This window comes from Typopeltis vanoorti, chromosome 15 (genome assembly GCF_054136105.1).
Source record: "Typopeltis vanoorti isolate ZY-2024b chromosome 15, IOZ_Tvanoo_1.0, whole genome shotgun sequence".
In the NCBI taxonomy this organism is placed as follows: domain Eukaryota; kingdom Metazoa; phylum Arthropoda; class Arachnida; order Uropygi; family Thelyphonidae; genus Typopeltis; species Typopeltis vanoorti.
In genome coordinates, this window is record NC_143563.1 from 49298911 (window position 1) to 49314267 (window position 15357).

The 15357-nt window shown below is 36.4% G+C and overlaps 1 protein-coding gene across 2 annotated transcripts in view; it reads right to left on the bottom strand.

Moving 5' to 3' along the window:
• The window catches only part of LOC150098748 (putative serine incorporator), a 245919-nt gene that overhangs the window by 217810 nt on the left and 12752 nt on the right, over window positions 1–15357 (bottom strand). For both annotated transcript variants that reach the window (XM_090405622.1, XM_090405621.1), the window contains exon 2: window positions 10225–10389. In XM_090405622.1, coding sequence (XP_090261748.1) covers window positions 10225–10389 — 165 coding nt within the window. The remainder of the gene's footprint in view (window positions 1–10224; window positions 10390–15357) is intronic.

A 15357-nucleotide genomic window follows, 5' to 3' on the forward strand; every position in this document is an offset into this window, starting at 1 on the left:
CAACTATAATATATCACACATTCAATGGACTCAAGGTTGTGCAAAATCAATTCATACTAAGTTAATTCTAAAGTTAGACAAAGGAAATAAGCACAGTACTATGTAAGCAATAATTCTCTTCCATAAGTTACTCATTAATATACACAGATTTAACGTTAAAGAAATTCCAATCAGATTCTATCTGCTACATTAGTCTCATATATCGAATTCTGTTACACTCATATATATAATCGTTCCCAGACAATTTGTCTAATGGAAACCAGCTATTACAAATTAGAAAAATCACTTAGAGTTCTCTAGTAAACTGTCCAAATTCAACCATTACACAACTATTTCCTCTAATGCAACTGAATAACATATAACAAAATTTCTGTACTTTACCAACTCTATGCCAGAAATCAGGTCTGCCAGATCTGTCTACCTTTTGTTAAGCATGACTCGATACCTTCATCCAATCGCATTCACGTGTAAGGTCTGGTTGCTGTCTGATTAGGCTATACTTCATACCTGGTGTTGTTTCTACATTGTCCTTGATTAGCTGCCGGCCATTCTCTTATCTGCTGCAGCTTCTAAGGAAACATTTGCCGTTCCTCTCCAATGGGATATTTAGCGAAGGCTCATAACTGCTGATGCCGACATCTCAGGTCAAGCTCTGTCAGAAATCTATCAAACATCTTTAGGAATAGGCTCACCATCCAACATCGCTACCCTGTCTCACGTCCGTCTCGAACCAAAAAGACCAAAATCCCAGGAGTAAAAAGCCTTGAAAAGCGGCACACATCATTTTATTCCTACTTCTTGCGCCCTCTTTTTCCTTCTGTTTTTTCCTTCACACGCCACTTCTCGATCTTGACCCCCTGGTTGATCCCGTATTCTCCTTCTGCTCTAGGAGTGCTCTTTTCCCAGAAAGCGAACTAAAGTTACCTATCGCGTATGCCACTGCCCCAGGCCCCATGCTCAACTTGCATGACTCGCACAAGACCTTTAGACTACTGTTTACAACTTACTCAGTAATTTACTGTATACAAAATTGTCTTAATGAAATTAATATTTACACATAAATTCTCTATTTAACAATTTTGAATAGACTGAATCATAATAATTTACATGAAAGGAACATATATTCTTACACACACTTAATAATTTCTTTTATTTTCTTCTGGAGTGCAAGTTTCTCCTTCAGCTTTTATATTAAACTTGTAAAATCCTGAATGAATAGTTTCCTTTTCCAAGTTCTTCACTCAGGATCTAACATTATGAAAGTACTACATGAACAGTTACAACATTACTAACTTCCTATCAAAATTTTCCTCCAAATTAATCTGTTATTAATCTACCAAATTTCCAATATTATCAGATCTTATATTTTTGTCTTTTAAGGCACTTTTTACTGTATCAATCCACCTACATCATGGTCTTCCTCTGGTCTTTTTCCTGCTGCCCTGGCAAATAATATTCGTTTAGCTAATCTCATTTGTTCCATTTTGTTTAGGTACCCATACCACTTAAGATTAGCTCTGCTAACACATTCCTGAATGATAACAATGTTAAGCTCATTCTTAATATCCTCATTTTTAATACGATACTGCCATTGATGCCAGTTCAGTCCCCTAATCCTTCCCAGACCTCTCATATCTGTGGTCTCCAGTTTTTGATCAAGAGTTTTATTTCTAACCCAGCTCTCAGATCAATAAATTAAAATTGGTTTGAACACCGTCTTATATACAGCTAGTTTAGTGTTTTGACTAATCTCTTATTTCATATAATTTATGGAATAAGAGAGAGAGAGAGAGAGATTGAATTGACACCTTCCGTATCAGCTTTGCTAATTCTGCTATCTACTTCCAAATTTAATTTAGAAATAGACAGCAGAAATTATGCCTAAATAGCTGAAATGTTTTACTTGTTCTATAGGTTCTCCATTCTGGATGCATTTGATGTTTTCAATGCCGATTTTCTTTCCAAATTTATTACAGCAGCTATTCAATTTGGTCAAGGAGTCCTACAGACTTGTCCTGGATTTATTTATGAGTATAACATCTTCAATTTAAATCAGGTTTAGTACTACTTTCCTTCATAATGTGATCCATACAGGTGATGAATAACATTAGAGATGATGTTATTCATCACCTGTATGGATCACAAATACACCCTTGTTGCACACCTGGCTAAACATCAAACCATCCTCCTGTACCTCCTTCAATTCTAACCACTGATTTACAACTCACATAGAGGATATGTTGCATCATATGTCTCATAAATTTCAACTACTGGTATTGTATTCAACTTGCTGAAAAGTTTGTAGGTCTATCAATATTCTTTCCTCTTTCTCCTGTTTGCTAATATCTGCAGACAAATTCTTAATCTCTTCTCACAATCTACATTTCATGGTCCTTGAAAGAGTCCAGTTTTTTTCTCATTGAATAAACTGGATGCCTCTTGCTGACTTTTCATTAATCCTGTAGTATTATGTTACACGACACAGTAAATTACTGATAGCCTTCTCAAGTTAGAAAATCATCCTAATTTGGCATTTAGTGTGGTATTCTAGTAAGATCAAATGAGGCGAGCTGTTGGCCCAGATGTGTGTTGACCAAATCTCAGAGAATTTAAACCCATCATTCCAGTTTATATTTCACTGTTTAATGGATCCTCAGATGTTCCTTTAAATTTCTCTTCACAGCATGTTCTGGTTGGATTTAAATGTTCTTTGTCTTTCCAAAGAATCCTATGGAATGTCTCTAGAACAGTGATCACAATAAGGCTTGTTTTCTGTGGATTAAACCGATATGACATTTGTGCTCCTTGTTTGTAATTTTCACTATATCATGCAGTTTAAACTTTGATGTAAAAATTTAAGTTCACTTAATTTGGTATAATCTTGAATGTGGGAGATGGGAGATCCTGTGTAATGCTTAACAGGTGCTTTAATATTTTTGTAAATGTATTTTTTTTTTTTTTTTTTTTTTTTGCCTGATAAACCTTTTATATAGGGTATAAATATAGCTTCTCTACAATCATTGTTGCTCCAATATGTTTTATTTTATTAGTTTTTTCCAAATATTTTCTTAACATGGCCTCTGGTTGAGAATAGTGATAGCATGAAATTCATGTTTTAAACCCGATTTGTTAAGTTTAAACATGAAATTTTGTATGATCGTATCACTTTCCACATAGTATCGATTAAAAAGGGATACTATGTGGAACTAAAGGGCAGATTACAATAAGCTTAGAAGGATGCTCAAAGCAATGAACAGCATAAATAACATGGGAGATGGTTAAGGGTTATCTGAAAGAATCAATATCAGACTGTATACCCAAGGTATAGTCTGATATTGGTTCAGTGCCATGGCATGTACAACTGCAAGGACTAGAAGTTGATAGTGCATGGGAGGTAGTTAAGAAGTGCTTGCATGAAGCAATGGCTGACTGTATACCTAGAGTCCGAATAATAAATCAAGTAGGGGTTAAATGGATGAATAACACCATTAAGCTTGAGTTGCAAAAAAAGAAACAACTATGGAGGGAATTTAAGGAGAAGGGTGACCGGCAGGCACATGAACGGTATAATGCGCAGGCCAGAAGGGTGACGAGTGTGGTAAGAAAAGCAAAAAAGGATTACGAAAGAACATTGGCCATCCAGGCTAAAGAGAATCCTAAACAGTTTTTTAGATATGTAGCAAGTAAAAGGAAAAATGTACATGGCAAATTGATTTTAAAGAATGCCGATGGTAGGGAGGTAACTGAATCAGTTGAGATAGTTGAGTTACTGAGTGAGCACTTTGCAAAAGTATATCATCCAGGTGATGACATTGCAGAAACGAATAAACCAGTAGATTATACGGGAATTGTGGTTAATGAAATGGAGGTGAGTAGTCTATTGCATAACCTCAATGTCAATACATCTGTGGGATTGGATGGTATACCAGCTCGTGTCGTACGAGAAGCAGCTAAAGAATTGTCAGTACCCTTGACCATTTTGTTTAATTTGAGTCTCGGGTCTGGGTTAGTCCCGAGGGGATGGAAAGAGGGGAAAATAGTTCCACTGCATAAAGGTGGTTCCAAGACTGCTGTTGTAAATTACCGACCGATTAGCATATCAGGAATCATTGTCAAGGTCTTAGAGAAAATAGTCAAGAGGAAAATACAAGATTGGATAGAAGAAAATGGGATACTGTATCGGGGACAGCATGGTTTTGTGAAGGGTAGGTCATGCCTCAGTAACTTGCTCACGTATTATAACACAGTGACGGCTGAACTGGATAAGGGTAATGGGTTTACGGTGATTCTACTGGACCTTGCCAAGGCCTTTGACAGGATTCCACATGGAATTCTAATCAGTAAATTGCAGCATATGGGAATGGACATAGGGTTGGTGAGATGGATAGGAGGGTGGTTGACGGCGAGATATCAGAGAGTGGTTTACTCAGGAGTAGAGTCCACAAGACGGCCTGTGACTAGTGGTGTGCCACAAGGATCTGTTCTTGGACCACTGCTGTTTAATTTGTTCATAAATGATATAGGAAATGATCTGAGAGGAACAGTTCATTTGTTTGCGGATGATGCGAAGTTGGGTAGGGCAATAGTGAATGCAGATGACGTCAAAATTTTGCAGGATGATTTGGATAGATTGGAGGTCTGGGCTAAGGAGAATGGATGTCAGCTTAATGTGGCAAAATGTAAGGTTATGCATTTTGGGGTGAAAAGATTGGCGGCAGTTTACTGCATTGGTGGAACCCTGCTCCAGGAAATTGATGAGGCACGAGATTTAGGAGTGTTGGTAGATAAGGAATTGAAATTTAGGGGACACATTGCAAAAGTGACCAAAACAGCTCATCAAATCACTTGGTTGCTGAAGAATACGTTGACAAGCAGAGACAAGCAGGTTATTGTTCCTCTCTATCGAGCCTTGATAAGACCCTATCTAGACTACTGTGCTCAGATTTGGTCACCTAGGTTTCTTCTTGATGGGGAGGAGGTGGAGAGGATCCAGAGGCGAGTGACCAAGATGATAGCAGGTCTGTGGAATGAACCGCATGAGAACAGGTTAAGGATTTGTGGGTTGCAAAAATTGGTTGATAGGCGGAGGAGGGGAGATATGATTGAGACATTCAAATTACTGAAGGGTTTCTATAAAATTAATTCAGAAGATATTTTTGAGAACAGGGCTGGTTGTGGGAGGACTAGGGGACATCCATGGAAACTGGGCAAAAGTGTGGTTAGTAAAGGTGTTAGAGCTGGGTTCTTTACTTTTAGAGTAGTGAATGAGTGGAATGCGCTCCCTGAGTCTGTGGTGGATGCTGTGACAGTGAATGAGTTTAAGGCGAGGTATGATAGATACTGTATGAATGTCAAATAGTTGTGATGAATATGATTTGGGGCCTCCCTCGATGAGTCAAATGACTCCCTGGAGTTGCCCGTAATAATAGTAATAATAATAGTAATATTGTATAATAGTATCATTAAGGTTGCAAAAAAAAATAAAAATAGATAAATAAAACGTTGCAGATATATATATATATATATATATATATACCTTTTACATTTTTTTCTCTTTCTCCCCAAAGAAGGTGAACAGCAAGCTCACTAGCAGTACAAAGAACAGGTGTGTGTTTGATAATGAAGCATGGTAATGAAGGAAAAATAAAACTATGACAAGAAATTAGTCAAGCAAGACAAGCAGAAGAAATAGTTCAGTCACTAAGTGATCACTTTAAAAGGGTTGATCATCCAGGTGAATATAACGCAGTGACAAAATCATATTTGTCAATGCAATATCTACGACTAATCTGGGAATGGAGGCAGATGAATTTTAAATACTTCAAATTCATTCACCTCTTCAACTGCATTTGCATTGAGATTCTACAATATCATTTATCAATATCTCTGTTAAAGCTCCAAGGGAGTGGAAGGAGGGCAAATCCTAAAGGAAGCTCAAAGACTGAGGCAGCAAATTATAGACAATGCTTTTGCAAATTCTAGCAATATCAGAGTAGCCATTTTCCTTATTGAACTCCAATGTCACCTAATTATAAAAAGTATGCAAATTATTTTTATTATTATAAGACCACATGGAGTCACAGACTCATCTAGGAGGTTCCTTTTGTCATACACACAGTTCATTATACCATGCCTTGAGCAAATTCAAATTCTCTGCAAACACCATGCTCTCAGGTAATGCATTCCAATCATTCACAACTTGCCATGCAAAAAAACTTGCTTCTTTCTCCATTGCTCACATACTCCTTATACAGCTTCCAGGGATGACCTCCTGTTCTTCCTACTCTCCCACCATTTTATGAAAAACCACTTCAATGTTAATCCTATAACACCTTATCAACTTGTATGTCTCTATCATATCACCTTCCTGCTATCTTCTAGACTCTGCAAACCACAGCGTCTAGTGGATAGCAAGAAGCACAGTCTAATCCGCAGAAAATAAACCTTTCTGTGATCACTGCTCTAGTTCCACGGCAATCTTTGGAAAGACAAAGAACTTTTAAATCCAGCCAGAACATGCTGTGAGGGGATATTTAAAGGAACATCTGAGGATTTGTTAAACAGTGAATATAAACAGGAATGATGGGTTTAAATTCTCTAAGATTTGGTCAACACACATCTGGGCCAATAGTTCACTTTGTCTTACTAGAATACCACACATCATCATCATTAAATTCCTGCCATGTACCTTCAAGGGGTGTACAGGATATTAAGGGTCAAAGCTGTATAACTGAGAGGAGACCTCCACATAGCCTTTAAAGGAATGCGGAGAACCGACCAGGGCTTCTGACCTAATGTCCAATCCTCACCTTCTCGTGGCGCACCCTGTTGGGTATCTACTTTGATACTGAACGAACAAGGATGGGGTGGCAATTTGGGATTTAACCGACCAAATTGTATTCTTATTGGTTAAACCAAAATAAAAAATGGTGGTACAACATGACAAAAAAAAAAATAGAATACCACACTAAATGCCAAATTAGGATGATTTTCTAATTTGAGAAGGCTATCAGTAATTTACTGTGTCATGTAACATAACGCTACAGGATTAATGAAAAGTCAGCAAGAGCATCCAGTGTATTCGATGAGAAAAAAACTGGACTCTTTCAAGGACTGTGAAATGTATATTATAAGGAGAGATTAAGAATTTGTCTGCAGATATTAGCAAACAGAAGAAAGAGGGGGTGATATTGATAGACCTACAAATTTTTCAGCAAGTCATATAAAATACCAGTAGATGAAATTTATATGGGATATTATATTAAGTAATACTTAGTCTATTTGAGTTGTAAATCAGTGGTTAGAATTGAAGGAGGTACAAGAAGATGGTTTGATGTTTAGTCAGGTGTGCAACAAGGTTGTACATTATCTCCACTGTTATTCATCATCTACATGGATCACATTATGAAAGAAAGCAGTATTAAACCTGATATTAAAATCGTTGCAACCTTTCTTCATTCAACATTCCAGAGATCAAAAACTATTTTGGTCAATCACCCCTGGACCCTCTCCAACATCTCTTCATCCTTTTGAAAACCAGATGACTAAATCTGTGCACAGTAGTCCAAATGTGGCCTAATGCCTAATAATAAGGCATTAGGCCACATTATGCTCCCCTTCCTAAAACCTTGTTGTCCCTTGGAGTATTTCTCCTGGTGTGTGCATGCACACACAGAAAGAAGTATGACTTTGTGCAATGTCATTGTTCTTTGAAGTGGTCAGCACAAATTCTGAATAATTCCAAATTATTGAAAGAGAAAATCGAAAGGCTTCACTTCGACAATGCAAAATTATTCAAATTAAGTGGATATTGAATCCAACATTATTTCAAAGCCAAATAGAGAAACTACAAGAGTCTCATGCCGAATATGGAGACTATAAAAGTTTGGGGGATACAAGTGTAAGCAAACCTTTCATGACAGGGCAACTTGTAGTAAAGGTGGAGTAATCTCCAATTACTGTCCTTAATGACAATACCAAGGACAGTGATCAGAGCTTAGTCCACTTTTACTACAAGTTTTCTAATCATGAAAGGTTTGCTGGTTTGCTTACGCATGTATACTAAGGACAGTGATCGGAGCTTACTCCACCTTTATTACGAGTTGCTCTGTCATGAAAGGTTTGCTTATGCTTGTATCCACCAAACCTTTTATAGTTTCTATATATTCGGCATGAAACTCTTGTAGTTTCTCTATTCGACTTTGGTTGGATTCAATATCCACTTAATTTGAATAACACTAATTAATCTGTACCTAGAAGCCACACTCTTAATTATTTTGTCTAATTTTTTTATGCAAGAGAGGATGACATGATTTTGGTTACTAATGTTGGATTCTGAATGAAGAGAAAATTAAATTATTAATATTCCTTTCAGAATCCAACATAATCCACCATACCAATGGCTATACTTGTAAATATTATTTGATATTAATCTCCTGATTATAAATTGTTGTTCATATAATTGCCTTGGGTTTATTTATTAAAATTTTTATTAATTAATTTAAAATATGTGTTGGCAATGATAGAACTCTGTATTGAAATATCACTGTTTATTTTGTTTATTCCTAATTTAATATTATGAGGAATTGTATATATAAGTTTAATATGCCTTATGTGAATTATAATATTTTAATCTTTTTATTTATCACTACCAGTATGTAAAGGTATAATGTTATGCAATACTTTTGTTTTTATTTTATTTTGTTTGTTATTATGGAGACAGGCTAGAAATAGCTAGCGCGTGCTTGGATCATGAAATATTGTATTGAACTGAGAGAAGGAATTGACATAAGCAAGAGTGTGAGAAACATTTTTGGCGGGAAAAAGGAAGGGAGGTATATAAGCGAGGAGTGGAGAAAACCCGGGGGGGGGGGGCCTCTTTTCTTTATCAGGACCGACCATTCAGGGATACAAGAGCATTTAGTACAGCACAGGCAGATGAGGAGAATACTGGGAGTAGCAGCAAAGTGAATGCAAAGGATTGCTGTGTCTAGAACCTTAGTGCTGTAATTAAGCTATTAAAGTACCAGGAAAGTATTAGGCAACTGAGAATAATTCTAGAAGTGAAAGAACTACTGCGTTTTCCATTAGTTTCATGGAACTTTAACAGAGTGCTGAATTGGTCGAATAGTGTTAAAGAAGGAATGAGCATTTTCCTTTATCCAAGTACGTTTATACGTGTAAAGTGCGACCATTAATGGTTCAGTTATCAATAGGAAGATTTATTCTAATTAGTGTTGCCATAGTGTGCTAAATAAATATAGTTATAAAGTGTGCCCATAGTGAAATTGATGAGCAAAGGATTTACCCGGTAAGAACTGTCCAATTTTATGTTACTTCAGTGCTGAGATACATGTGTGATTCCTCCTGTTATTCCCCACATTAACTATAACGTTTTTTGCTGAAATCAGTCAGAGTAGGAAGTATGAAAGTGTATACTCATGAAGCAGTTGTTGCCACCATTAATGTATTGAGACTTTGCTGACTATGTGATAATAGTAAAAATTGTTACTAAGAGATTTTGTGATATTGAACTCTATTAGAAGTTAATTTAATATTGTGAAAGCTGTAAGTCTGATAGGAGAATGCCCATAGACTGAATCTGTAAGATGTTGTGACCAGTTATGCTAAGACATTTATATTATCTTGTTCTCAGAATTGAGTTTATATGTATAATACTTAACCCAGAATTAAATGTTTTGTTTTGACGATTTTAAAATTGTGTTTGCCCGAATCTCGTTTACTGCACAGTTCATGAAATTATTGGACCTTGCGGGAGCTTCAAACATAGAGATAAACTCGGCCTACATAAGAAATAATATTGATTTAAAAATAGTTGATGGCTGGTTTCACTACAGTTCATTAGACTAATCTAGATATAGAGTGGCGCAGTCTAAAAATATAAATTTCTCTATATTAAAATTAGTAATCAACCAACAACTATTTGCTTGTTTAAGAACTAAGTTAAAACAAGATGGTGGATCAAATACAAGGAAGTAGGACGATCCAACAAAATGGTGCGGCAGTCGGCAGGATTTGATTCCACTAACATAAAATAAGATATTGAGTATTATTTTTGTGATAGTATTAGAAAAAGTGATCCCAGAAACCTTAAAGGTAATTTAAAGGTTATTTAAAATAATTGTTTATATTTAAATTTATATACATATTTTAATTAAATTTCAATAGTGATAAATCAGCCTAGATATGTCAAACTTATCTTACCTTTTCTAACTGAGCTGCTAATGATGGAGAGAGCATAATACAAGCTACAATTGTAGTTAGAAGCAGCATCAATGCATACATAATTCTTGTAGAAGTAGAGTTTTTGCACGAGGGGCATGCTGTGCAACACAAACTACAAGCTGCACTGCCGAAGCAACAAGCCAGCTAAGAGATTATAAACATCAGGAGAATTTATATATTATAACCACACACTGACATGCATATTTATAATGAATATAAAAATTAATACAGTTCTATAAAATATTTTTGATGAACAGCTAAAAATTTTAACATTTAAAATTAATAATGTTGCATAGGAGATTAAGAATAACTGATGATCTGTAACCAATAACAAAGTGCTACATGTGGGCAAGTGATCAGAGAGAAGAAAGCAATATATTAATGTGTTTCTTGAAGAAGGAGAGGTTTTATACATTGAGAAAAATGGTATGGGGAAGACTATACCAAACGACAGAAGTATATGGAATGAAGGTAGAGGATAAGAAGCTGGTTTGACGAGTCAGGAGCTGCACTGCATAAGGATTTTGGTCAGCAGTTGTCGATGTTTCTACATGATTTCCTCATGTACGTGTACATGAGGAAAGCAGAAAAACAGTGGGTGTCAATTCAGTGGAGCAACATGCATGGAAATACAGTCATCCCTCGACTTATGTCCTTTCGAAGATACATCCGCAATCCCATAAGGGAATAAATAACATTTTCGCTATACTTTCGAACAAGACGCAAGCGAGCATAAGGTAAACCATTCACAGTGGCAACAGCAATTTCAGCAGCAACCTCTCTCGGCAGTGCACGTCTTCAACAGTTCCTCTGTTGATTTTGTGTTCGAAAAATGGATTATTTGTGTATTAATTGTTAACAATTTCGCGATGTTTTGTGAAAAGTGGCCCCTACATGCACAATCAAAAAACCTAGTGAAGAATCACAGAAAAAGAGGTGAGCAACTGATCTTGAAATGAAGTTGCAAGTTATAAAGCAACATGAAGCTGGTAAGCCTGTTGATATGATCGCACGACTTCGGATAGTCTCATTCTATAGTGACAACCATTTTGAAAAATAAGGATAAAATCGTAGAGGCTGTGAAAGGATCCACTTCCCTTAAATCAATGACAAGGTCCTATCATGATATGGAAAAGCAACTTGCATCATGGATAGAGGATATGAACCAAAAGCAAATACCCCCTTATCACTATGATCATAACTGCTAAGGCACTAAGTCTCTTCAACATGTTGAAGAAGAAGAAGAAAGTAAGACCCGATTATGACTACAAATTCAACGCTTCTTCTGGTTAGTTCATGAGATTCAAGCAGCGTTTTGTGCTGCATAATGTGAAAATGTATGTGAATCTGCAAGTGCTGAGAAGGCTGCCAAGGAGTTTGTGGAAAAATTGGATAAAATTATTACAGAGGAAAATTATTTGCCACAGCAAATATTTAATATGGATGAGACATCCTTCTTTTGGAATAAAATGTCCAAGTGGACATTCATCCACAAAAAAGCTAAAATCTATACCTAGTTTCAAAGCTCTTAATGCCTGTATTACGATTCTGTTATGGGTAATGTGGCTGGATATAAACTGAAACCATGTGTGATATAGCACAGTGAGAATTCACGAATCTTCAAAAACATTAGGAAGCATACTCCCAGTTCATTATCGGAGCAATGAGAAGTCGTGGACAACTCAAAAATTGTTTGAGGATGCCTTAATCAACTGCTATGCGACTGAAATAAAAAGCTATTGTGTGAAAGAAAATGTAGAATTAAAAATTTTATTAGTTCTAGATACTGCTCCAGGTTGTCTGTCTTATACTTCTTATAGCAGTGATCTTCACCAAGTTCGAGGTCATGTTTCTCCCTCCAAAGACTACTTCATTGATCCAACTGATGGATCAGGAAGTTCTTGCAGTGTTTTAGGCTTATTATCTACGGAGAACTTTTTCACAAGCCATTTCTGCTACTGAAGGAAATGACCAGACTCTCATGCAATTCTGGAAAACATTCAATATTTATCATGCTATTAAAAATAATGCTGGCTTGGGACGAAGTGACTTCTCAATGTATGAGTGGCATATGGAAAAAGATTTGTGCGTGATTTTGGAAGTTTGTAATAGTGGGCCTAGCAAACAATCTGAATCTCAAAGTGAATGATGACGACATAATTCAACTCATAGAAAGTTCCCCTGAAGAGTTGACCAACGAAGAATTGGTCGAACTGGAGGAACAACTGTTGTAGAAGAGGCAAAACGAGAAAAGGAAGAGGCAGTTAAATAATTTACAGTGAAGGGTCTTGCAGAAATGTTCTTTGCAGTTCTTTATTCGTGCCACACCAAGTAACGGATTGGTACAAAGGAAGTGGATGATTAGACACTATCCAGTTATATAACTTTGATCCTTAGCGATGTTCTCAAAATGGCTGAAGACATGGACCCCAATGTTGAATGCTACTTAATAATAGAAAAAGTACATGATGTGTTTGCTTGCTATGAACAAATTTATGATGAAAAGAAGAATTTGGAATAAACAAAGCACATTGGATATTTTCATCAAAAAAAAAAAAAAAAAGTTACACCAGAGGAGTCACAGCCTGATCATTCATACAGGGAAGGTAATGAAGATGTGATTGTAGAAGAAGATTTAGGTGATTATTCTCCTGTTTTATATAATAAATTTAGTTTAATCCTTTATCCAAGTGTGAGCAAACAAAGTTTGCGCCTGAAAGTATCTTCAGGACTGGGTTAAGGTGGTACACACCAGGGCAACTCGTTGCAAAGGTGGAGCAAGCAACCAACACTCCTATCCTAGTATCTCCTATAATGCAAAACACATCTCCTTGCGGATATGTCTATTGTTATGCATTAAGGGAAGGGCCACTACCCAGACCGGTTTCGACCTTTATTGAGGTCTCTTCAGTGGGAGCCAGGCCCAAGTCGAGAAATCAGGCAGAAGCATTTGCAGGTCATTTGCAACGAGTTGCCCTGGTGTGTACCACCTTAACCCAGTCCTGAAGATACTTTCAGGCGCAAACTTTGTTTGCTCACACTTGGATAAAGGATTAAACTAAATTTATTATACTCTGACCAAGTGGAAGGTAAACTTTCAACATCTCCTGTTTTATAGTGGCAGTAACACACGGTACAGTTTTATAATAAGGTTTAAAAATTAAAATGACAGTATAATTATTATGGTTAAGTCCCTAACTCCTATAACTCTGTTGATTTAATGTATTGACTTACGTCCTGTCGGATGGAACGGAACCCGGACATAAGTCGAGGGATGACTGTACATTATAGAAAAGATATAATATAGAAACAAGGCATCAATGGGAAAGAATGAGAGAGACATGGTCATTCTTATGGGAAACAAAGCAGGACTGTGATTTAGTAACATTAAAATTCACTAAATTATCTTCTCCAACTGAGAATGTTTACAAGATGAGTGTTTAAGGCAATGGCCATAGAAGATCTTAAAAGCTTCAGTAATCTGAAGCTAGAAACAGTATTGGACATTAGTGAGAAATTATTGATATATAGGAGAAAGAGCATAGGCAAAAACACATAACATTAGCATACTTTTGCATTAATGGAAAAATCAGATGAGAAGGAATTATCTATCATGCAATTTATGATTAGAGAGGAAGCTGAAAATCAACTCACAAAGAGTTGGAGAATGTATAATATTAAAATGAACTGCTGTGAAATTATTCATACCAGGATGAGCCCCTTTATTCTCCATTCCACTCATAATCCATATCGAAGCATTGATTTTATAACAAATGTGGCGAAGCAGTCCAATCTAAAAATGCAGCATACACTCAATGGCTCAAGCCAAAGATTCTTGTAAATAAAGCTGCAGTACCAAACTACTCATAGGATTAAGTAATCTATTTTTTATGTAATCAAATGACTATGAAATATCAAGAGCAACCACATGGGCTTTTCCAAATCTTTCCATGGTTTGTGTACTAAGGTTTGTGAGTAAGGTTAGCAAGGTCTGTAGTATGAAAATGATGAAATTCACATTTGTGATCACAAACTGAGAGGTATTAAGGTAGTGAAGAAGTTGGTTGTTGATGACCTCCATCACTTTCAAATGTAATGAGGTGTGGGCCTCTAACAATAGTTTGAGGGCTGACTTATCTCCCTTTTGAGAATAAAATAAAAGCCTGCTTTCATGCTGTTGAGATATACTGTATGTCAGATGAGCAGGAACAACTTGTAAAGGCAATACAGGATGCTCTTAGTACAACTGGTGGATACCATCTGGGCTAGAGAATTTATTAATATCAAGCCACTGAAATTTTTCTGATGCCTTTCTGCTTGAAAGAACAAGAGGCATGCTGAGGATTGTTTGGGGAACAGTAGAGGAAAACTTGATTATCTAAACAAGAATTGGAGAAGAATGATGCCAAGAGGTCTACTTTATCTTTGAGGGAAGGGAGAAGTGAAAATTGTTTCCACCTCTATCTCTAATCCTGACGTTTTGCCTAACAGCCTTCGCAAGGAACAAGAAGACTGAACTACCTTTTCAGCAAGAAGCAAACTTAGTGGATTCGGAGATTACAATATATGCTTTAGAACTACTGATGATTTTTTTTTTGCAGTTGTTACAGATTGGAATCTTTGGCTTGAGCCATCGAGTGTATGCTGCATTTTTAGATTGGACTGCTTTGCCACATTTGTTATAAAATCAATGCTTCAATAAGGATTATGGATTATGAGTGGAATGGAGAATAAAGGGGCTCATCCTGGTACGAATAATTTCACAGCAGCTGCATGGATTGAGAGAGAAAGCAATAATCCAACTATAGAAAAGACAAATCCCAAGGATCATTCCAATTAACACCATTGTATAGCTGTAGGATACGATGCTGCGATTGGCTGGGAGAAGGATAATTTGTAGAAAAAGAAAACAAACGAACAAGATTGTAGTCAGAGTTGCCAAGGGGAGAGCGAGAGCTAACATCAATTGTGTATTTTAAATAGAAAACAGGTTGAAAAGAGGTCTAAGATGTTGAGAGGACAATATAGACCATTTGGAATTTAGTAGGTAGGTAGGTTAACAATGTGTGAGATCATTAGATTACTGATAGCAAACAATTCAGCTTCTCTTCC